At 34.8% G+C, this 22,093-nt stretch overlaps 3 protein-coding genes and 2 non-coding genes across 5 annotated transcripts; 2 read left to right on the top strand and 3 right to left on the bottom strand.

The window, feature by feature from the left end:
- Positions 1 to 2,569: 2,569 nt before the first annotated feature.
- On the top strand, positions 2,570 to 4,052 carry LOC109215047. The gene is made up of 2 exons (XM_019379060.1): positions 2,570 to 2,810; positions 3,568 to 4,052. The coding sequence occupies exons 1-2, from the start codon at positions 2,570 to 2,572 to the stop codon at positions 4,050 to 4,052; spliced, it is 726 nt and encodes a 241-aa protein (XP_019234605.1).
- Positions 4,053 to 7,911: 3,859 nt separating this feature from the next.
- On the bottom strand, positions 7,912 to 8,935 carry LOC109215046 (uncharacterized mitochondrial protein AtMg00810-like). The gene is made up of 3 exons (XM_019379059.1): positions 8,876 to 8,935; positions 8,483 to 8,789; positions 7,912 to 8,267 (listed from the first exon to the last, which is right to left on the bottom strand). The coding sequence occupies exons 1-3, from the start codon at positions 8,933 to 8,935 to the stop codon at positions 7,912 to 7,914; spliced, it is 723 nt and encodes a 240-aa protein (XP_019234604.1).
- A 4,971-nt stretch (positions 8,936 to 13,906) lies between these two features.
- Positions 13,907 to 17,633, top strand: LOC109215050 (GDSL esterase/lipase At5g55050-like). The gene is made up of 5 exons (XM_019379063.1): positions 13,907 to 14,229; positions 15,291 to 15,415; positions 16,172 to 16,408; positions 16,611 to 16,866; positions 17,247 to 17,633. The coding sequence occupies exons 1-5, from the start codon at positions 13,980 to 13,982 to the stop codon at positions 17,462 to 17,464; spliced, it is 1,086 nt and encodes a 361-aa protein (XP_019234608.1). The 5' UTR covers positions 13,907 to 13,979; the 3' UTR covers positions 17,465 to 17,633.
- TRNAF-GAA lies at positions 15,993 to 16,065 on the bottom strand. The gene has a single exon. It is a non-coding gene; the product is annotated as a tRNA-Phe (tRNA).
- Positions 17,634 to 18,208: 575 nt separating the features above from the next.
- On the bottom strand, positions 18,209 to 18,281 carry TRNAF-GAA. The gene has a single exon. It is a non-coding gene; the product is annotated as a tRNA-Phe (tRNA).
- Positions 18,282 to 22,093: the final 3,812 nt, after the last annotated feature.

Below are 22,093 nucleotides of genomic sequence, written 5' to 3'. Positions count from 1 at the left end.
GTGTCAACATATAAAACCAAGTTTTGTAAGCTGGCTAGATATGCTCCTTACTTAGTGTCTACCGAAGAAGCTCGAGTTTAGAGGTTTGTGGATGGATTGGTTGGTCGTCTATACACTGCAGTAGCCCCACAGATGAAGACTTTATCCTACACTGATGCAGTCGATCTTGCTAGAAAAATTGAAAACAAGGGACGTGATGAGCGTGCAGTTAGTGATTTACGTAAGAAGGCCAAGATAGGAGGGTCTTTCAGTGGCGGTTTTAGTGAAAATCGAAGAGCAGGAAATCAGGGACAACAACAACAGGGTTCTCAGACAGGGACACAGATGTCTTCACAGACCACATACAGACCACATTACAGACAGGGTACTAGGGGACCGTCAGCATCTGGACATCGTAATTCTGGGTAGATATATGCCACTACTCCAGTCTGCCAGACCTATGGTAGATCACATTTGGGCCAGTGTTGTGTTCTAACTGGAGAGTGCTTTCGGTGTGGCCAGTTGGGACATCACTTGAGGGATTGCCCTCAGCCTCCGAGAAATTTCAACTAAGCTTCTATTCAGTCAGCTGCACCTACTTAGACTACTCGTAATACTTCAGGTGCTACAGGTACAGGAAATAGAGGTCAAGGTGCTGGAGACCGTGCTGCTGTGAATCAAGGACAAGGGAATGCTGGAGGTCAGGTGAGAGTTTTTGCATTTACTAGACGGGATGCTCAGGCCTCGAATGCTGTGGTTATAGGTGTTTTTTCTGTCTGTTCATTTGATGCACTTGCGTTGATTGATCCAGGATCCATTCACTCCTATGTGTCCTCGTACTTTACTTTGAGGTTTAGTAGACAGCCTGAGCTATTGAATGATCCTTTTCTAGTTGCTGCTCCTGTTGGAGAGTCTCTATTAGCTGAATACGTGTATCGTGCTTGTCAGATTCGGGTTCAAGGTAGAGATACTCTAGCTGACCTTATTGTAATTGATATGATGACTTTGACATGCTGATAGGAATGGATTGGTTATCTTCTTTCTATGCTATCGTGATTGTTATGCAAAGATAGTCAAGTTTGAGATACCAAACGAACCTAGTTTTGTTCTAAAAGGGGGTCAGGTTCCAGAGACTTGTAAAGTTGTATCTTTTATGAAGGCTCAACGACTTCTGAATAAAGGTTGCTTGGGTCTCTTAGCCATTGTACATGACACAAGAAAGGAAACAGTTAGTATAGAAAATGTACCAGTAGTGAGAGAATTTTCTGATGTATTTCCTAAGGATTTACCAGGATTGCCTCCAGTACGAAAAATAGATTTTGGTATTGATTTGCCACCTGACACACAGCCCATATCAATACCGCCATATCGGATGGCACCAGCAGAGTTGAAGGAGCTAAAACAACAACTGCATGATTTGTTAGATAAGGGTTTTATCAGACCGAGTATATCTCCGTGGGGTGCACCAGTACTGTTCGTAAAGAAGAAAGACGGCTCCCTGAGAATGTGCATTGACTATAGGCAGTTGAACAAGATAACAATACGCAATAAATATCCTTTGCCTCGTATAGATGACATGTTTGATCAGTTACAAGGAGCTGCCCACTTTTCAAAGATTGACCTCCATTTTGGTTATCATCAGCTTAGAATCAACGATGAAGATATTTCTAAAACTGCTTTCAGAACTCGATACGGGCACTATGAGTTCCTTGTGATGCCTTTCGGACTGACTAATGCTCCAGCTGCATTCATGGGTTTAATGAATAGGGTTTTCAAGCCGTTTCTGGATAGATTTGTAATAGTATTTATTGATGATATCCTGATATATTCTCGTTGCCAAGGAGAACACGAGAATCATCTCAGGACTGTGTTGCAGACATTGCGAGAACATCGGCTTTATACTAAGTTCTCAAAGTGTGAATTTTGGCTAGACTCAGTATCATTTCTGGGGCATGTTGTATCCAAAGATGAAATTATTGTAGATCCTAAGAAGACCGAAGCTGTGCAGAAATGACCCAGACCTACTTCTGCTACAGAGATTCGTAGCTTTTTAGGCTTAGCGGGCTATTACAAGCGTTTTGTGCAGGATTTCTCCAGAATAGCAGCGTCACTAACTAAGCTAACACAAAAAAAAAATGCAAAGTTTCAGTGGACGGAGGAATGTGAGCAGAGCTTTTAGAAACTCAAAACATGTTTGACAACTGCACCAATATTAGCCTTACCATCAGGTTCCGAAGGATTTACGGTGTTCTGTGACGCATTGAGGGTGGGATTAGGATGTGTTCTCATGCAAAATGGTCACGTTATAGCTTATGCTTCGAGACAATTGAAAAAGCATGAGTAAAACTATGCTACACATGATTTGGAGATGGCTGCAGTGGTATTTGCTTTAAAAATCTGGAGGCATTACCTATATGGCGAAACTTGTGAGATTTATACTGACCATAAAAGTTTGAAGTATATCTTTCAGCAGAGAGATCTAAATCTGCAGCAGCGTCGGTGGATGGAACTACTCAAAGACTATGATTGTTCTATTTTATATCATCCTGGAAAAGCCAATGTGGTGGCTGATGCATTGAGCAGAAAATCTATGGGGAGTTTGACACATATAGCTCCTACAAAGAGACTGTTAGCCAAAGATATCCAGAGTCTAGAAGATACAGGTATCAGATTTAGTGTCGGAAATTCAGAGGCATTGTTGGCTTCTGCTCAGGCTAAGTCTTCATTAGTTGAGCGCATTAAGGACACCCAATATGAGGATGAACGATTATGCAAATACAGAGATGAGGCCTTAGCTGGTAAAAGCAAGGATATGATTGTTGAAAGTGATGGTATTCTTTGAATGGGTGACAGGCTATGTGTAGCAGACGTAGATGGGTTGAGACATGCTATTCTTGAAGAAGCCCACAACTCTAAATACACCATACATCCTGGATCTACAAAAATGTACCATAACGTGAAGCAATTTTATTGGTGGGAAGGTCTGGATAAAGATGTTGCTAACTTCGTTTCTAGTTGTTTGACTTGTCAGCATGTCAAGGCTGAGCATCAGCGACCCGCAGGACTACTACAACAAATTGAGATTCCAGAGTGGAAATGGGAAAGAATTAGTATGGACTTTGTCACCTGGCTACCACGAACCCTTAGAGGTTATGACTCTGTATGGGTGATTGTAAATCGACTGATGAAATCATCACACTTTTTGCCAGTAAAGACTGTAGGCGGAGTGAGGTATGCACAGATATTTATGAACGAAATTGTCCGACTTCACGGGGTTCCAATATCCATCATCTCTGATAGAGGATCACAATTTACCTCACGCTTTTGGAAATCTTTTCAAGAAGCATTGGGCACGAGTAGATCTTAGTACTGCATTTCATCTACAGACAGACGGGCAGTCTGAATGTACTATACATATCTTGGAGGATATGTTGAAAGCTTGCATTCTTGAGTTTGGAGGTAGTTGGGACGCTTATCTACCTTTAGCTGAATTTGCTTACAACAATAGCTGCCAGTCCAGTATTCAAATGGCACCGTACGAAGCATTGTATGGTAGAATATGTCATTCTCCTATCGGATTGTTTGAAGCTGGTGAGACCAACTTACTGGGACCTGACTTAGTACAAGAAGCTATGGACAAAGTCCAGTTGATCAGACAGAGATTGCTTACAGCTCAAAGCAGACAAAAGTCTTATGCTGATAAGAGAAGAAGAGATTTAGTGGTCACAATTGGGGACAAAGTGTTCCTACGAGTCTCCCCTATGAAAGGTGTGATGCGGTTTGGGAAAAGAGGCAAGTTGATCCCCAGGTTTATAGGACCGTATGAGATACTAGACCGAGTGGGAGCTGTTGCTTATTGTTTGGCACTTCCTCCTGAGTTGTCCTTTATTCCTCCAGTGTTTTATGTCTCAATGCAAAGAAAATGTATATCAGACTCATCTCAGGCGCTTGAAGCACCAACTATACCGCTTGATGAGAAGTTGTTTTACGAGAAAGAGCCGATGGCTATTGTTGATAGGCAAGTAAAAAAGCTACTGTCAAAAGAAATTGAGTTCGTAAAAGTTTTATGGTGAAATCATACAGTTGAAGAAGCTACTTGGGAAATAGAAGATGCTATGCGAGTCAAGTACCCCCATTTGTTTCAGTCTATAGGTACGTACTTAAGTTAAATTCGGGGACCGAACTTCATAAAGTGGGGAGGATGTAATACCCTATATTTTTTTTAATAAGGGTGTGTTGGTCATTAGCAAAATAATAATAATAATAATAATAATAATAATAATAATAAGAAACTAGCATAAAAAATCAAAAAAAAGGAAAAGAATAAGGATTCACTAAAAGGGCCGAAGCCCATAATTGTAACTAAATCAAAAAAATGAAAGAAAGAAAGGGGAAAAAGGGTTCTGCTTCAGAAAACGCAGAAAAGGAATTTCAAAAGGAGAAGAAGAAGAAAAAGGATGGAACCAAACCTTGAGAAATTTTAAATACGCACTGGTTTCTTACGGGTAATACTCTAATTTTTCATCTGGGTTCTTTTCTTCTGGTAATTCTTTTTGTCTCAGTTCATATATTTGAAGGGTTTCACAAGGTATAAGAAATTTAATACCAATAAGAGTTATTCTGGGCAAATAAAATGAAAAGTAAATAGGGAAAAAGGAAGGAGACTTCAAGGTCTGCGGACGCCAGCAGATGTACCTCGAGTTTCCAAATGCTAATCCGAGCTGATGCACCTTGCGTATATCTGGGGCCAGTACCAAAATCTGCGCAAGAAGTGCAGAGTGTAGTATGAGTACAACCGATCAAATGTACTCCGTAAGTGTCGAGCCTAACCTCGACGAGGTAGTGACGAGGCTATGACAGGACACCTACATAATTAAACATGTACAGACGAAAATATATGTACAACATAACAACAAATAAAGATTAAACAAGTACTATTGGTAGGGGACATGTGAAAGGGGTACAAGATACGGTAACTACAACAGGGAATAACAACATGAAACAATCAATAAACCTTCAGCCAACGAAACGGATAAACATAATGAATAAAAACTGCACGGCATCACCCTTCGTGCTTTTACTCTCAATCTCTCCTTAAAATGATAAATACGGCATGACATCATCCTTCGTGCTTTTCCTCTCAATTTCATCATTAAATAATAAATACGGCACACCATCACTCTTCGTGTTTTAACTCTCTTCCTCACTATGTATTAATCAATAATTACAGTAGCAATTGGTACGGCATCACCCTTCGTGCTTTAACACTCTCCCTTACCATGTAACAATGAACATATAACAATTGGGAGATAGAATAAGCAAGAATAAACCTTATGTCAACAACGGTTTCACAATACCAACCTCAACTTCAAAAACAATACTCAATTATCACAAATAGCTCATAAATGCGGAAAGAACGATCAATTTAGTAATAAACTAGTCTAAGCATGGATATCATAATCAAAAGAAAGGAGTAAATTACAAGAAACAAGTCCCACCCGCATGCTTTAACCCAACAACAACGCATAAGTAATCGTCACCTCACATATACGCTGTACCCAACATTTAAACATGTAGCAAATAGGCAAACAAGTCCTAATCCCTCAAGTCAAGGTTAACCACGACACTTACCTCGCTCCAAAATCGACTCAAAGCTCAACCACGGCTTTGCCTTTCGAAAAAGCCTCTGAAAAAACCAAATATAGCAAATTATCAACCAAAAGATTCAAAATAAGCCTTAGGAACTACCCGCAAATGAAAAAGGTTCAATTTAGGTCATTATTGAAAGAGTCAACAAAAGTCAACTCCCGGGCTCGTTTGGTCCAAACCCAAAATTCGGACCAAAACTCAATTATCCATTTACTCCCGATCCCGGTTATGTAATTTGTTTCGAAATCCGACCTCAATTTGAGGTTTAAATTCCAATTTTACAAAAATCTCTAATTCTACCCAATTCCCCAATTTCTACCATGAAAATCCTAGATTTTAGGTTGAAATCTTATGAAATGTAATGGGTAATTGAAAGAAAGTAGGTTAGAATTACTTACCAATGAATTGGGGAAGAAGAGTTCTTGGAAAAATTGCCTTTAAGGCTTCTAGGTTTGAAAATTTGAAATAATGAGAAAAATCTCGTCTAACTCAACTTTTTGACCAGGCGCAGATGTCGCAATTGCGGCCTAAGGTTCGCAATTGCGAACCCCGAAAATGCAAGATTTCCTTCGCAAATGCAAAGTCCCCACATTTCTGCTATTATCGCATTTGCGATGATTTATTCGCAAATGCGAACTGGGCCTTACCGCAAATGCGAACAAGCTTCTCCCCAGTCCCCATCGCAAATGCGAACTGTTTGTTGGCAAATGCGAACCTGCCTCTTTCGCAATTACGGCAGAGTACTCGCAATTGCGAGAAACCAACCCCCCAGCCCATGCTCGCAAATGCGATGTTTCCTTCGCAAATGCAAGGTCTCGCATTTGCGAGCCAGACCTCGCAATTGCGAAGTCTGTAGTAGACACCAGAAGCACAAAGGCTTCAACTATGATTCTAAGTCCAAAAGCCTTCTGTAGCCTATCCAAAACTCATCCGAGCTCCCGGGGCTCCAAACCAAACATGTACACAAGTTCAAAAATATCATACAAACTCGCTCGCGCGATCAAATCGCCAAAATAACACCTAGAACTACGAATCAAACACCAAATCAAATGAAATTTTCATTGAAACTTACGAATTTCCATTTCAACAATCGGGCATCCGAATCACGTCAAACCAACTCCAGTTTTCACCAAATTTTGCAGACAAGTCATAAAATATAGTAATGAACATATACCAAGCTCCGCAACCAAAATCTGGACCCAGTAGCAATAAAGTCAAAACTTTAATAAAATCTTTAAACTTTTTAAACCTTTAAACTTCAAATTTTCGACAAAATGCGATAACTCGAGCTAGGGACCTCCGAATTCGATTCCGGGCATACGCCCAGGTCCCAAATCACGATACGGACCTACCGGGACCGTCAAAATACAGATCCGGGCCTGTTTGCTCAAAACGTTGACCGAAGTAAACTCAAAGTGGACTTTTAAGGCACAAATTCACATTTTTATCAATTTTTTACATAAAAGCCTACCGGAAAAAGACACGGACCGCGCATGCAAATCGAGGAAGGCTTAATGAAGCTAGTTGAGGCTTCAAAACGCAGAATTAAGGTTTAAAACTCTAGATGACTTATCGGGTCATCACACATACATCAAAATTCATAAGATTAAAGTTTATTGTTGAACAAGTAGAGCTATAGTATCAGTGAACGGAAGAAGGACGGATGGCAAAAGGAAAAATATGTTTTTGAAGTATGTGCATGGTAGAACGACTTGCCTCTTGCTACAAAGTATTTCGAGCTATATTGAGAACATTCAATACATATTATTTTTTTCCCTGCTGTGGGAATGTGACTCTATCAGTCGTCCAGGGATGATCTTGCTTTTACGGGCTGGGAGTTAAAAGGAAGGAAAATTACCAGTTATGTCCGCTCATAAGCAAATTTGCTAAAAGGCAAGGATTGAAGCTTTCACCTTGCTCGTTAATGGAGTTAGAAGAGAGAGAGAAGCAGAGTATTTGGAAATGATAATTGTTCCATTGGCTCATTCAGTAGTTAACACTATACATATATACTGACCGCTAACTAATTCTAATTAACTTATCCAACTAATATAGCTCACTAACAGCCGTCATTAACTGCCTAACATTTGTAACTAACTTCCTAACCAACTAATACACGTGAGTTGCACATGCTCTATTTGAACATGCCCCTGAAGCTGGAGGGTGTAAGAAATTGAGCACATCAAGCTTGCCAAGTAGATGCATGCGTTGTGCAGTCCCTAGCCCCTTTATTAGTAAGTCTGCTTGTTGATCCTTGGTATTCACATAAACTGCCTTGACTACTCAATCCTTAATCTTGTCTTGAATGAAGTGGTAATCAATCTCGATATGTGTTGTTCTCTCATGTAGGATTGGATTTTCTGCAATCTGTATGGCGTATTTGCTGTCAGTGAAAATTGTCACTGGTGAAGTAACATGAACTCCCAACTCCTTAAACAACCCCAATAGCCATGTTATTTCTGCTACTGCTGCAGCCATACTCCTATACTCAGCCTCAGCTGAACTCCTGGATACAGTTTGATGCTTCTTTGATTTCCATGACACTAAGCTGTCTCCAAACTTTACAACATAGCGAATGATAGACCTCCTGATATTGGGACATGCATCCCAATTTGAATCACACCAGCATGTGAGTCTTTCTGCATTTCCAGAGCTCATCAAAATGCCTTGCCCATATGCACTTTTCAATTATCTTACAACTCTCATTGTTGATTCCAAGTGAGACTTCTTAGGCCTTTGCATAATTGGCTTAATGTTTGCACTGCATAGTTGATATCAGGCCTAGTGATAGTGATATATAAGAGCTTGCCCCCTAATCTTTGGTAGGAACTTATGTCTTCTAGTAACTCATCACCTCGAACACCGATTGCTTGGTCATATTCAGCAGTTGTTAGTCTGACATTTGCCTCCAGAGGTGTAGAAGCTGGCTTAGCTCCACTCAGCCCCAACTCTGAGATTAACTCCAGTATGTACTTTCTTTGATTTAGTAGAATTCCAGTCTTGGATCTCAACACTTCAATGCCTAAGAAATATTTGAGTTCTCCTAAGTCCTTGACTCTGAATTGCTGATGCAGAATAGCTTTGGCATGTTCAATTAACTCTGCTTTATTTTCTATGATTAGAAGATCATCTACATACACTAATACAATCACAAGATTATCCTACTTCCTTAATAAAAACAATGAATAATCATGATGGCTCTGAACAAAGCATGCACTTAGTAATGCCTCAGTTAATTTGATTCCACCGCCTTGAGGCTTGTTTGAGCCCTAAGCTTGTCTGAAGTTCCAAACTGGTTCTGAATCATGGTTAGGAACCGTTTCATCACAACTATGACCTCATATTTCAGCTGTAGAAAATATATCCATGTGTACCTAAAGTGATCATCCACAATTGTAAGAAAATAATATTTTCTATCAAAAGTTCGAATTTTATAAGGTCCACATAATCCATGTGTACAAGGTGAAAGAAAACATCAGATGTAGTGTCACTAAGAGGAAACTTCAACCTTGGTGAAGTTTTGAGGAGGGTTGAACTGAAAATTCGAAGAAAAGGTATACTTGTATGTTGAGATACATGCGTGATACATGTATTACAGATGAATTTTTTAAACTCGATTTTAACTATGAATTTTGATACCAAACTAGTCCAAATCACCCCAATACCCATTTAAAAAAAAACCTTTTTTGCCTATTTTTTTTTAATATTTTATATCATTGGTAATGAATTTGACTCCAAACTAGTTTAATTTTCCTTCAAACTTCATTGAATTATATATATTATCTCATATGTGTTTTCAACGAATCACAACAATACTCATTACGAAAATAATCTTTTTTTGCCTATATATTTTGAATGTTGTATATCATTGATAATTTTTCCCGCTATTGTTGGTAGCATGACTAAAATGACTAGTTGTTGGTAAATACTGTTATTTTTGGTATATTTCCATAAGATTCCCTAAAAGGAATCCATGTATATCGATAGCAGATTTCTTTAATGGGCTCATTACTGTTCGGCTCACTTTTGCGGGGAATTTTCATATATACCCACTTTTGGGGCCACCATTAAAATTCTACCGCATTACATAACATTTTGTAAAGTGTACCCGCTCGGATATGAAGTAGTTCAATCTCTTTAATGCCTTTCGAAGGCAACTTTAGAAATTCGAGTCTTAAGTTGTTCAATCTCTTCAATACAATTTCAAAAATCAAATATGAAGTTCTTCTATCTTTCAAATGCAATTTCAAAAATTCGAATCTTAAATAGTTCAATCTTTTGAGTGAAACTTCAAATTTCAAATAAGTTCTTAAACATAAACATGTTCTTCGAATTTCAACAATCCAATACACAATTCAATGTCCAAATCTACTTCAAATGAGCTCAAATTTGAAACAAAACTTTCAAATATCATAAAGAACAAATATCAATCATCAAATTGTCAAAACAACATCTTTAACAAACTCATTTTGCAACTAAGAAGAAAAAGAAAAAAACTCCAAGCACAAATACAAAGAAAACAACAGTAAAGTAGAAGAAAAAAGTGTGTGTATCTGGAGTTATTCAAAATTTAGTTATTAGTGAACTTTTTAAAAATGTGTACAAATTTAATGGGTGACGAAAAACTGGGCGCCACACAAATTTTATCATTTCGGCTAGAACTAAAGAATAGGCCAAGAATCATATGGGCTTTATGAAACCGAAGATTTTCTATACTGCGGTGCAAAGGTGGGGTCTCAACTTACTGAGTGGAAGACCCATCTAGAAATTGCATGAATTTCAACAAGTTGACCTGGAAAATAAAAGTAATGGATTACTATTATTGGAAGGCTCCAAATAGATATTAATTCCATTTTCCACTATGATCCGAAAATTGAGGTGGGAATAGCCTATTTGATGAAGCTGAAATGTGAAACAACAAAAATAAAGAGGCAGTGGAGCCTACAGTTCCATTGACCCGACATTAACTAAGACACATATTTCAACTTCAACGAGGAGTTTACAGCTATATGATGGACCATGCTTAAATTCCATTTTTTCTGGTCCCTCTTTTATTGGAGAAAAAGAATTTAATGTATTTTGGTATGTTATTGCGCAAGTACGTATAAGTTTGGATAGAAGACTAAGAATCAGTATGTATAATAACTTAAAGAAAGGTTTGAAGACTCAAAGTCTCAAACAAGATGTACCCCTCTTTTGTCCTAAATGGATTTTAGTTTTCAAAAGTTTACCTAAAAAATATTTACGGAAACAAAAGACAACTCAAAGTAGGTTTTCAAACTTTTTTTTTGGTTAAAAGGATGATTTTATAGATAATACTAGTCTATTACAAGTGCTCTATAATGAGCCATCATTACAGGAGTAGAAGTACTAGTAATAGTAGCGTCTTCTATATGAAGTACGCATAGGTTTCCAAGCCGTGCTAAGTTATTACACATAGAAACTGATATTATTTTTTCTTTAGGTACTGTTTCCTTATCAGCTTGCAAACTGTTGCATACGGTTGTAGGCTGATGCCAGAATACTAAAGTTATTTGCAAAATTTATTTTTCCCGAAATTACTTTTCGATAATCTCCAATAAAAGCTAAACCATAACCAATTCAAACTCCAATAAGTATTCTCAAGTTATATAGTTAAGGGTAAAAATCATTTACGCCTTCTAACTTTGCTCAAAAAATCAAACTTCTCTCTTAACTTCAAACAATAGTCATCCTCCCCCTCTTATTCTATGCAATATCAACTTTGCTCTTGACATTTTTTAATTCTCCATCTATATAATATATTTTTATATTATATAGAGTAATATTTTATTTTTTAACCTAAACATTTTACTATAGTTTAAATATTTTTCTATCTTAGTATAGATCTTTACTTAAGTTCATTAACATTATAAGTAACACAATCTTTTTATAAATTTATTACAAAATCTAACGCTATTTTTTATAATTGTAATTTAAATATTACGTGCATTATGAAAGTAAGTAAGTATGTAAGTTTCACTCTCTCTTATTCTCTACCATCTATATAAATATATATAAATGAGTTTTTATTGTCATTGATGAAATAGTTTTTAAATTATAATTTAAAATGTATTTACAATATAAATAGATACTCTTTTAGAATTCTGTTATAAAATTTAGCTCTATTTTTATTTCATTAATGGCGATCATAACTCATTTATCTATATAGAATTCTGTATAAATTTATCTCTATTTTTAGTAATTATTTTTGTATTACTCGCATTCAAATATGTTTAATATACATATATTAGAGCGTTGATTGCAATAAATTAAATTAAATTATTTTTATTCTACTCATTTATTTCACTACAGGACATATTACTTAATTACTATTCTCACTCTTCTTTTTTCCGTCTCAAAAATAATTTTCTTCTTTCTAAAAGTATTTTTGTTATATAAATTTTAAAAAACGAAAGAAAAATATCATGGTTATAAAAAAAGTAAAAAAAAAAAAAAGAAAGAAGGAGAAGAGACAATGGTTGATATGTAAGGGTAAATAGGTAATTAAAAAAGCCAAAGGACATAAAAGGGGGAAGAATAATTATCGTTCATGTTGAGGGGGAGTTTGATTTTTAAAGCGAAGTTGAGGGATGTAAATGATTTTCTCCCTATAGTTAATGGTTTCTATTAATCTCTTAGAAGTTTACTTAGAGATAACCAAAAAAGAGAATATGATGTTTTGAATAAATTATACAAAAGAATGATGTCTTAGCATATGGATTAAGCAAGATTATGTAAGTATACCAAAAATCATATATTTAGTACTATTAAAAGACAAGAAGGAAGTGAGATGCGTGTGGGAAAGTAGCTTTGAGCTCTTAAAATTAATAAAAAAAATTAATATGGTTGGTATGTGATGGATCCCTCTTTATGGCCAAAAAGGGCAAAATATTATTCCACTTTGATCTTTGAAGAACATGTCGGTGCTTTTATTTATAATTAATGAACCACACATTATTTAGACACAACAATTCGTTTTCTCTATTTTCACTATTTCATTCTTATTCTTTTCTCGGAAATGAATATGCACGAGACGGTTCTCTTATCAAGCAGAGATGGATCCAAAATTCAAATGTAATGAGCTCGATCATTAAGATTTTTATGAGTTTAAATATAGTATTTATTGAATTTTTCTTACAAAACTTTTACATATAAATATTAATTTACGTCGAAAATATCGGATTAAGATGAATCTGGAGCTTAAGAACTATGTTCGCCCACAAAATGCTACTAGAAGAGATAGAAGAGCTAAAGATATTTGATGAAACTAAAACCACCAAAAGGAGCTTTTGATTTAGGTCCAAAACGTGTGAATCTGATTCAAGAATCATCACCTTTACAAAGATCACTGCATCATTTGAAAACTAAAAGCTATCCCATCACTTCAATCTTCTCCTTAAGATTAGATTTATTTATTTGTTTGTTTATTTATCAAGTGTTTACTTGGCAATTTTCTAAAATTTAGAATATTTTTGGAGCAACCAAAACATAAAGTCTTACTTGGCTCCACTATAATCAGCAGCAATATTGGAGTCTCCTAGAATCGGTTTTGTTCTCCCTTTGTCATTTCTTTAATGACAACACAAGTACTTAGAAGAAAGAATTAGTTATATTTGAGAAAAAAAAAATTAAGTATATAAATTTTATTTCAAAAAATCAAATAATTAATTTCTAAATAGTTGATTTAAAAATTAAAATTATTAACTCAAATCAACATACGCGAATTCTAGAGCAGATTCAATGGGTTCAACTAAACCTCCCCTTGCTTTCTATAAGTACATATATGAAAAAATGAGAATCAATTTTAGTAAAGTACACAAAGACGAATACATGATCTATTAAATTTTTATTAAAATTGAATAAAATTCTACCTGTTAGAAATATACTGGATATGTTATTGTTGTTGTATTAAAATTGAATAAAATAGTATTTCATAGTAATAAATATTAATATATATAAACACATAATTAATAGTATATATTCCAACAGTCTCCGCACATTCTCTTTTCTTTCTTTATTTTAGACGAAGGAATTACGATTAATTAGTCGAGTAAAGTTTAAAACAGAGTTCTCATTGTAGATAGAGACACAAAAAGATAGACCAGCTGTTCCAAGCACATAATTCCTATTATTAAAAATTAAAAAATAAAAAAATAAAAAAAACTCGTTCACACAACAAATTTTGTAACTTGTAGACTACTTGTGCGTCTTCTTCCTTTTCACCAACACCAAATCATTTATATATATACTACTCTTTTCAACCTATTTTTCCAGTACTGGAGAAGAAAGAGACATAAGTCATAGGTCCTTATTATTAAGACTAAACATCAATGGCTTCTTCTTCTTCTTTGTTGAGTTTCTTCTTGTTGTTTTCTTCTTTCTTTCTCTTATGTTGTAAACTATGTGTAGCACAGTCAGTGCCAGCAGCGTACATGTTTGGTGACTCCCTTGTAGACGTTGGCAATAATAACCATTTTGGTACAGTTATTAAAGCTAATTTTCCTTATAATGGTCTTGATTATCCTGGTGGAAAATCTACTGGAAGATTTTGCAATGGGAAAAACACTGCTGATTTTCTAGGTAACCAAGCACTCATCCTATGTTAGTAGTAACAGAATTTTTAGCCACCATAGTGATAAAATGGTGAAATTTGTCACAATTCAGTTTTGCTCAAGAGTTTAGACTAAGGTTTTGCTTCATGCCTCAAACTGAAATTCACCTTTTATTATTTTCGAGCTTTACCATCAGTTATAATAACAACAACTATATAGTACGTATTTCCTGTTAATTTGAAGCTTCTCCTGTCCTTTCAAATATTTGAAGGAATTAAGCAATAGCACCTTATAAGTTATAACTAGCTAGTATTTCCATCTTCATGATTTGTTATTAGCTGAAAGGAAAATACGTGCACTTAATGTTGATTTTACATTATCTATAGTAATAGCATTTTTTTTAGTGTATTTGGTACCACGCATTCTACTGTATGTCTGATATCTTCTTCTTCTGTCACTAGTGGGGTATTAGGAAAGTTGGTGCGATATGATCAGGAGGTCACGGGTTTGAGCCGTGGAACCGCCTCTTGCAGAAATAAAGAGTAATACTGCGTACAATAGACCCTTGCGGTCCAACCCTTCCCCGGACCCCGCTCATAGTGGGTGCTTAGTGCACTGGGCTGCCGTGCCAGTGTCACTAGTGGGGTACTGTAATTAGTGCATGAAAAGCAAACTCTTCGAAGCCATAGTTTTTTTAAGGGTAATTTTTAGTATATGTGGTAATTTTTTTTTTAAAAAAAAAACTGTGCTAATTAAATACTTTCATATAAAGTAAAACGAAAGTAGTATAAAATAAAACCTTAATAGATTATTCTTTTTTTTTGGAAATGGGGGGTTAATTGCTCCTTATATACAAACACAACTGCGGCCACTTTCAACTTGATGATGAAGAGTCGATGCGTTTTGGGTGATGGAGCAAACTTTAACTTTTTCTTTATTTGTTATAAAATATCTCTTCTTTTATCCCTTTTCTTTGCTTCACATCCATTATTGTATTGTTTTATGCATGTGGAATTACGGGTGCACATTTTGGAAAACGTAACTAAAAATTCTCTCTCTTTTTTTTTTTTTTTTTAAATTGTTTGGCAGCTGAGAAATTAGGAGTACCAACGCCTCCCCCATACTTGGCCGACAAGAACAATGTGTTCGCCAAAGGTGTAAGCTTTGCCTCTGGTGGAGCTGGAATTTTTAATGGCACCAACGATGACTTTCTTGTAAGTTAATTCACTTTTTTTAATTCTTTTTTTATTTTTCTCCTTTTTAACGCAATTAGATATCCTTGAGTGCCTCTACCAATATTAGAGGTGAATTCAGGATTTAAAATTTATGAATTTATAGATATCTCAAGTTAATATACACTATTGATTGGGTTCACAGTTAATTATTTATAGATATTTAGTAGATTTCTTCATACATACTCCATATAGAATATGATCAAAAATTACTGGGTTCATATAAACCCGCAGGAAACATGAGAAATCCGCTTGACTAGCAAATGGTAATTAGAAATACTAAAACTAGAAATCATTATGTTATGAATTTGAATTTAAATAACCTCTCACTACTATTTTTCAATTGGTCATTTCTTATTTTTCCCTATAGTTTGATAGAGGAAGTACATGAAAATAAAAAGTTATTGGGCCTCACACCTTGGCTCCGGCTCAAATTCTTCATGAAATAAAAAGTTTCTTGGGCCGGATTATACAGCACAGCATTAGCCCATTATGTCTGACTCACACACGATGAGTTACAATCTATAGAACAAAACTGAATGAAACGAAAAAATAAAAATGCGGTGAACGTGGATCGAACACGTGACCTTCAGATCTTCAGTCTGACGCTCTCCCAACTGAGCTATCCCCGCTTGATGTTAACCCTCTTCTGTTTTATTCAATAAATAAGGCAGAAATTAGTCAACCTTACAGTTCGATGATAATATTCATATTAACAATTATTTTCTTTAATTGCAGAGCAAAGCACTTCATATGTCACAACAAGTGCAGTTTTTCTCCATTGTTCAGCAAAGATTGGTGACGCAATTAGGATCTGATACCGCACAAAAGCAACTATCAAAGTCTGTTTTTGGTATTGCAATCGGAAGTAATGATATAATTAATTATTTCAAATCCGATTCAAAACTCTCTAAGACTACAGCACCCGAGCAATACGTCGATCAAATGGTTTCCTCTCTACAGGGCCAGCTCAAGGTACATTTTCTACCACCAATTTCAAAGTCACATTCAAATTTGATAAAAGTTAACTCACACGGTGTTTACATCAAATCATTAAATATGCAAGACATATGACACACATTTATCACCTAATTATAATTAACTGATATGTTCATTAAGTTTTTAAGTTTAGTGTAAACACTAAGTGTCCATATTCTATTTTATTTTTTGGATTCAGCAATTGTATGGTCTAGGTGCACGAAAATTTGTGATTGTTGGGGTAGGATCAATTGGATGCATTCCATTGCTAAGATACCAAAGTGCCAATAAATCTGGTGAATGCTCCGAACAAACTAATTACTGGACAAACAAATATAACCAAGGACTTCAGTCCGTGCTACAAGGGTTGCAGTCTGAGCTGAAGGATTTCAGTTATTCATATTTCGACACATTCAATTTGTTGCTCGATGTCATCCAGAATCCAGCTATTTACGGTAATTCCGATTCCAATAATTGCAATAACTACTTCTTCTTGTTAATAGGAGACGAATCTAGCATATGCAGTGGCGGAGCCAGAATTTTCACCAAGGGATGTCAAAATATAAAAAAAAAAAAAAAACAGTTATACCGAAAAGTTAAAGGAAGTCAACGTATAGTAAATATACATAAAACAAAAAAAAATATCTAGCAATACAATGTAATTTTCCGGCGAAGGGGTGTCCATTGACACCCTTGGTTGAATGTAGCTCCGCCACTGTCCGTATGTAGGTCATTTTTTTGTCAATTTCTTCTATTCAAAATGTAATTGTTATTTTTGTACCATTTGCTTATATTCAGTGTTGATTTGGTTGAGATGAAATGATTTTTTTTTCAGGTTTTAGTGAAGTGAAAGCTGCTTGTTGTGGACTGGGAAGACTAAATGCTAAACTTCCTTGCACCCCAATTTCCACGTTCTGTTCCAATAGAAGTGACCATGTTTTTTGGGATAGATATCATCCAACTGAAGCAGCTAATCGCATGATTATTGACTCAGCTTTTGATGGCAAACAATATGTCTTTCCACTGAACATTAAGCAACTGATTACCTTGTAGTTTACAGATGGAAACTCCTCAAATTCGCAATCAATTTCATTCTATAGAAACAAAAAACCAAGTTATCTATACAGGATTGTTCTCATATATACCATCATTGTATTATATTACACTTTGTTGTAATTTCTTGCAAATCTAAAGAAAAAGTTTTACAATATTATATTTTTGAGCGACTGCCTCCTTATTTTATTTACTGCTTCTATCAATTTCAGCGTATGATTATGGAGTTTAATAAAATATAATTAGGAGCACAAGTAGTTATTTGTTTGCCCTAGCACGAATAACTATTTTAATGGAGGGCTCTTCACATTTAATCAAAGGTTCGGATTCAAACCTTGAAAATATATATTTTTTCGGTAGGGAGCGTTATAGGCACTACATGGTGCAAAATATATATATAGTGGCATGAGATCCTAACTGGTTTGCTATTCCCTTATTAACTAGCTAACAAGAAGTATTGAAATAAATAAATAAAAATTCTTGTAAATACCTCACACATTAGCCGGATTAAAAAGGAAGAAAAACTGATTTCAAAAAAAAAATCTTGAGCTGTGTTGGATCATACCGCATTAGACCATTATGTCTGCCTCACAAATGATGGATCGTGGATCCATAAAGCATAAAATTTCTGGACAGCATCGGACCAGACTACATCAGCCCATTATGTGTGCTTCACACTGTCACAGAAGATGAACCGAGTGAGGTCTATAAAACCGAAATAACATTGTAAAAGTAAAAAACCAATGCGGTGAACGTGGATCGAACACGTGACCTTCAGATCTTCAGTCTGACGCTCTCCCAACTGAGCTATCCCCGCTTGATATTTAGAAAACAAATATTTTATTATGTTTTTCATTTGTTTGACCTTTTCTCAAAATCTAAAGAATTAATAGATGAATTGACTTCCTGTCTTAGACGTACAAAATGAGATAGCACGACACGCGACAGCCTAGAATACACGAAAACATTCAGCTAAATATGACAAACATCCATACGAATATGCGATTAAGTTGCTGATTTCTTGTTCCTAAGCAATTCAATAAGTGACCCACAATTAAAGTTTATACCAGACCAATAAATACATGGCATAATTAATGCATATTTTATTCACTTTATTTAGAGCATGTTTGATCAAGCTTCTTGCAGGTCAAAAATACTTTTTGGTGGCTAAAAACGTACTTTTTAAAAAATTTGAGATGTTTGGTGAGGATGAAAAAGTGTTTTTGAGCAGAATCAGAAGCACTTTTTCTACTTTTGGGAAAAGCTATATATTCTAGTTTCTTTCCAAGAAACAGAAGCAGAAAATTAATTTGTTCAAGACAAAAATATCCTTGCAATAAATTTCATATTTTTCAAATTATCCCTAATTAGTTTAATTTTATTTTCTACCATTCTTTTTTGTTCTTTATTATTTCCATTAATTTTTTCTCTTTCTCTTGTTCCTCTTTGAAATATTCTCTCTATTATAAATAGACCGCTTCTTTTATATGGTGATTTATAAGAGTAGATTTTTAATTTATATTGAATGATGTATTTTGATATAAAATCATCATATAAATAATAATTATAACTATATTTTATATTGATTAAAACTTTAATTTAGTTACTTTATGTTTTATATTTTAGTTGAATTTCTTTATAACAAATATTTTAATTCAGATCTCTTTTTAAAAAAAATACTAATTGCAAACTAAGTCTTTAATGTCCTTTTTCGTAATTTGATACTTAAAAGTATTTTTGCACAGATTGGCCGAACATAATTTGCTTTTAAAAAAAATATTCAAAAGAATTGGTCAAACACAAACTGCTACTTCCGAACAAAAGTACTTTTCAAAAAAGTAGTTTATGGCAGTTTGGCCAAACGGGCTCTAAACTATGGTAAGTTGAATTAGTCTACTGTAAATAACTATTTACCTTACCCTCAATATCTATTATCTATTACTATATTAAAAGCACGAAGCCACTAGTGAATGTCGTTCGTCTTTTTTATCCCTTTAAAATAGAGTTTATGGACAAAATAGTCATTTAATTAATTTCTCTAATATTGGAATAGTTATTTAATTAATTTCCTACCATTTATAAATAGCCATTTAATTATTTCTTAAAATATAACTAACAATTTTTATTAATTATTCCTTATTTGAACCAAGTAAAAAGTACTCCTAATATTTAGGACTTTAAAGTTGTTAAAAAAAATAGTATTATCAACTAAACCACAAAATCATAAAAGCATACGCGCAAGAATAATTTATATACTACTTGTGTAAGAGTAAAATCGGGGGTAATATCTACCCCGATTTTCCGGTGAGAAAACGGAAGAAGGGTGTGGATGCACGAGATTGTAATCGAGGTAAGAGACCCTTCGTATCGAGATCCAGGAAGAGTGAGCGATGTGCTCGTCCTGGGGTATGGTAAAGCAACGTGCCCCGGGCCAAAATGAGTTCTAAGACCTCGGGAAACACGGTGAGTTATACACGACGGATATAGGGTCGTGATATTCGCACCCAACCGGATATCACGGCACAAATCTCGCTCGATGTCGGTTATGGATCAGTAATTAACGAGAAATGAAGATTTTTACCTTTTTTAGACTCATACTAGGGGTAAAACTCTCCTACTATATTTTGTAATTATTAGATTAACAGTAGAAATAAAAAATAAAATCTTGTTGTGAAAGTACAATCTAGATAACACATTTGCTTACTTCGAATATGTACTCCTAACTCCCATCATAACTCCCAATGGATTCGGTCCCAACTCCTAGTTGAATATTTATTATTGCATACGACCGTTTCATATCTCTATTGAAATATGCATTTGGACGTGATCAGACAGCCACCTCGGCACCCGTGGCCGAAGGAGCAATTTGCTGAGGGAGTATTTATTTATATCTCCAAGACAAATTGTAATTATGTTGAAGAGTATAAAAGTTGTGTTGAGGTAATTAAACAAGTCACTAACACTGATAACATTATATATGAATATTTTTAGATAAAGAGAACTAATATATTAATCATGACCAAGAAGGAAAAAAAAATTATTGCATCAAGAATATCATTTATAACAAAACATATTTGGTGAGGTATAATAAGATAATATGTTATGTACATATTAATTTTGAAGAAAAATGCACCCATCATATTATTTGATCCAAAGTAACAGATTGATAGCTCAAAGCCTCAAAATGCCTACTTTCAGTTACGCAATCTTTTTACCCTTCAATCATTTAATATTTATGTCTAAAAAGATGTAAATAAATAACTATTACACTAGATATGATTTCTCCAAATATTCACCATAACTACACTCTTTAATTTAACATCAAATTTTACAAATACTTACGGTAGGATATTTATCCGTTGTACATCAAGTTCGAATAATCTAATTTTAGAACAGATGAAGAAATTATTGTTACAACTTTCTATAAATCAATTTCTTCATATCAAGTATATTCTTCTTATTAATTTTAAAAATAAAAAAGACAACCGCATAATTTGAGTAATTGGAGGCAAATCCCCAAATCACTAGGAAGTGAATTCACTTTCTGCCACTGCTCTTCATCTTCCTGCTTAAGAAAAAATTTGTAATGAGAAAAATAATTTAATCGGACCCTCTTTAATAAGGGTTTTTTAATAATTATCCATCATGGATTCAGAAAGTTTGAATTATCCTCAAAAAGAACAAGAGCAATATTGCAGAAAAAGAGAGAGGAAATTCTTATTGAATTTTGGGATGAATTATAATGGAATAGAACCCTCAATTTATAGGGAGAGATTGACTTAGCCACTAAGTAATAAACCCTAGAATCTCTCTAAATATAGACATTCACCATAAATAAAATTCTATTTATAACACTCCCCTTGAATGTCTATTCAACAAATAATGTGCCTCATTAAAACCTTAACTAAAATAAAACCCAATGGGAAAAAAATTCTAGTAAAGGAAAAAGAGTACACATATCTAACAATACGCCTTTTGGTTGCCTCGTTAAAAACCTTGCAAGGAAAACCTAGTGGGACAAAACCTTTTAAGAAAAAAAGAGTGCAACGCGCATTAACTCCCCCTGATGAGAGCATCAATTCACATCCTTGAGCCTTCGCATCCCGATCTTGTACACTAGCTTCTTGAATGTTGACGTCGGTAGAGACTTGATGAACAAATCAGCCATATTATCACTTGAACGAATTTGTTGCACATTGATATCACCATTCTTTTGAAGATCATGTGTGAAAAATAACTTTGGTGAAATGTGCTTTGTCCTATCTCCTTTTATGAATCCTCCCTTCAATTGAGCTATGCATGCTGCATTGTCTTCATTAGGGGTGGGCATTCGGTACTTCGGTTCGGTATTTAATAATTTCGGTTCGGTAATTCGGTATTCGGTTTATCAATTGTGTATACCAAATACCATACCAAAATATTTCGGTACGGTTCGGTTTTTCTTATTTTGGTTCGGTACGGTTTCGGTTTAATAATCGCTAAAATTTAGCTAACGCCTAAGTCCTAACAGTGCACTGTCCAGATGCATAATTGTTGCAGCAAGCCAGCAACGTTTGAAATTGAAACCAGCAACGTTTGAAGTTGCAGCACATGCATAATTTTCTATCCATACACAAATCAAATCTAACG

The sequence above is a fragment of the Nicotiana attenuata genome, unplaced genomic scaffold, assembly GCF_001879085.1.
Source record: "Nicotiana attenuata strain UT unplaced genomic scaffold, NIATTr2, whole genome shotgun sequence".
NCBI classification, from domain to species: Eukaryota; Viridiplantae; Streptophyta; class Magnoliopsida; order Solanales; family Solanaceae; genus Nicotiana; species Nicotiana attenuata.
This window is presented reverse-complemented; position numbering and strand designations above follow the sequence as displayed.

Coding starts and splice junctions, on each gene's coding strand:
- LOC109215050 (XM_019379063.1), top strand. CDS start 13,980: ATGGCTTCTTCTTCTTCTTTGTTGAGTTTCTTCTTGTTGTTTTCTTCT. Junction 16,409..16,610: donor CTCTACAGGGCCAGCTCAAG/GTACATTTTCTA, acceptor TTTTGGATTCAG/CAATTGTATGGTCTAGGTGC. Junction 16,867..17,246: donor CCAGAATCCAGCTATTTACG/GTAATTCCGATT, acceptor TTTTTTTTTCAG/GTTTTAGTGAAGTGAAAGCT.
- LOC109215047 (XM_019379060.1), top strand. CDS start 2,570: ATGGGGAGTTTGACACATATAGCTCCTACAAAGAGACTGTTAGCCAAA. Junction 2,811..3,567: donor TATGATTGTTGAAAGTGATG/GTATTCTTTGAA, acceptor GATTGTTTGAAG/CTGGTGAGACCAACTTACTG.
- LOC109215046 (XM_019379059.1), bottom strand. CDS start 8,935: ATGATTCAGAACCAGTTTGGAACTTCAGACAAGCTTAGGGCTCAAACA. Junction 8,790..8,875: donor CTCAAACAAGCCTCAAGGCG/GTGGAATCAAAT, acceptor TTAAGGAAGTAG/GATAATCTTGTGATTGTATT. Junction 8,268..8,482: donor CCAAGCAATCGGTGTTCGAG/GTGATGAGTTAC, acceptor CTGGAAATGCAG/AAAGACTCACATGCTGGTGT.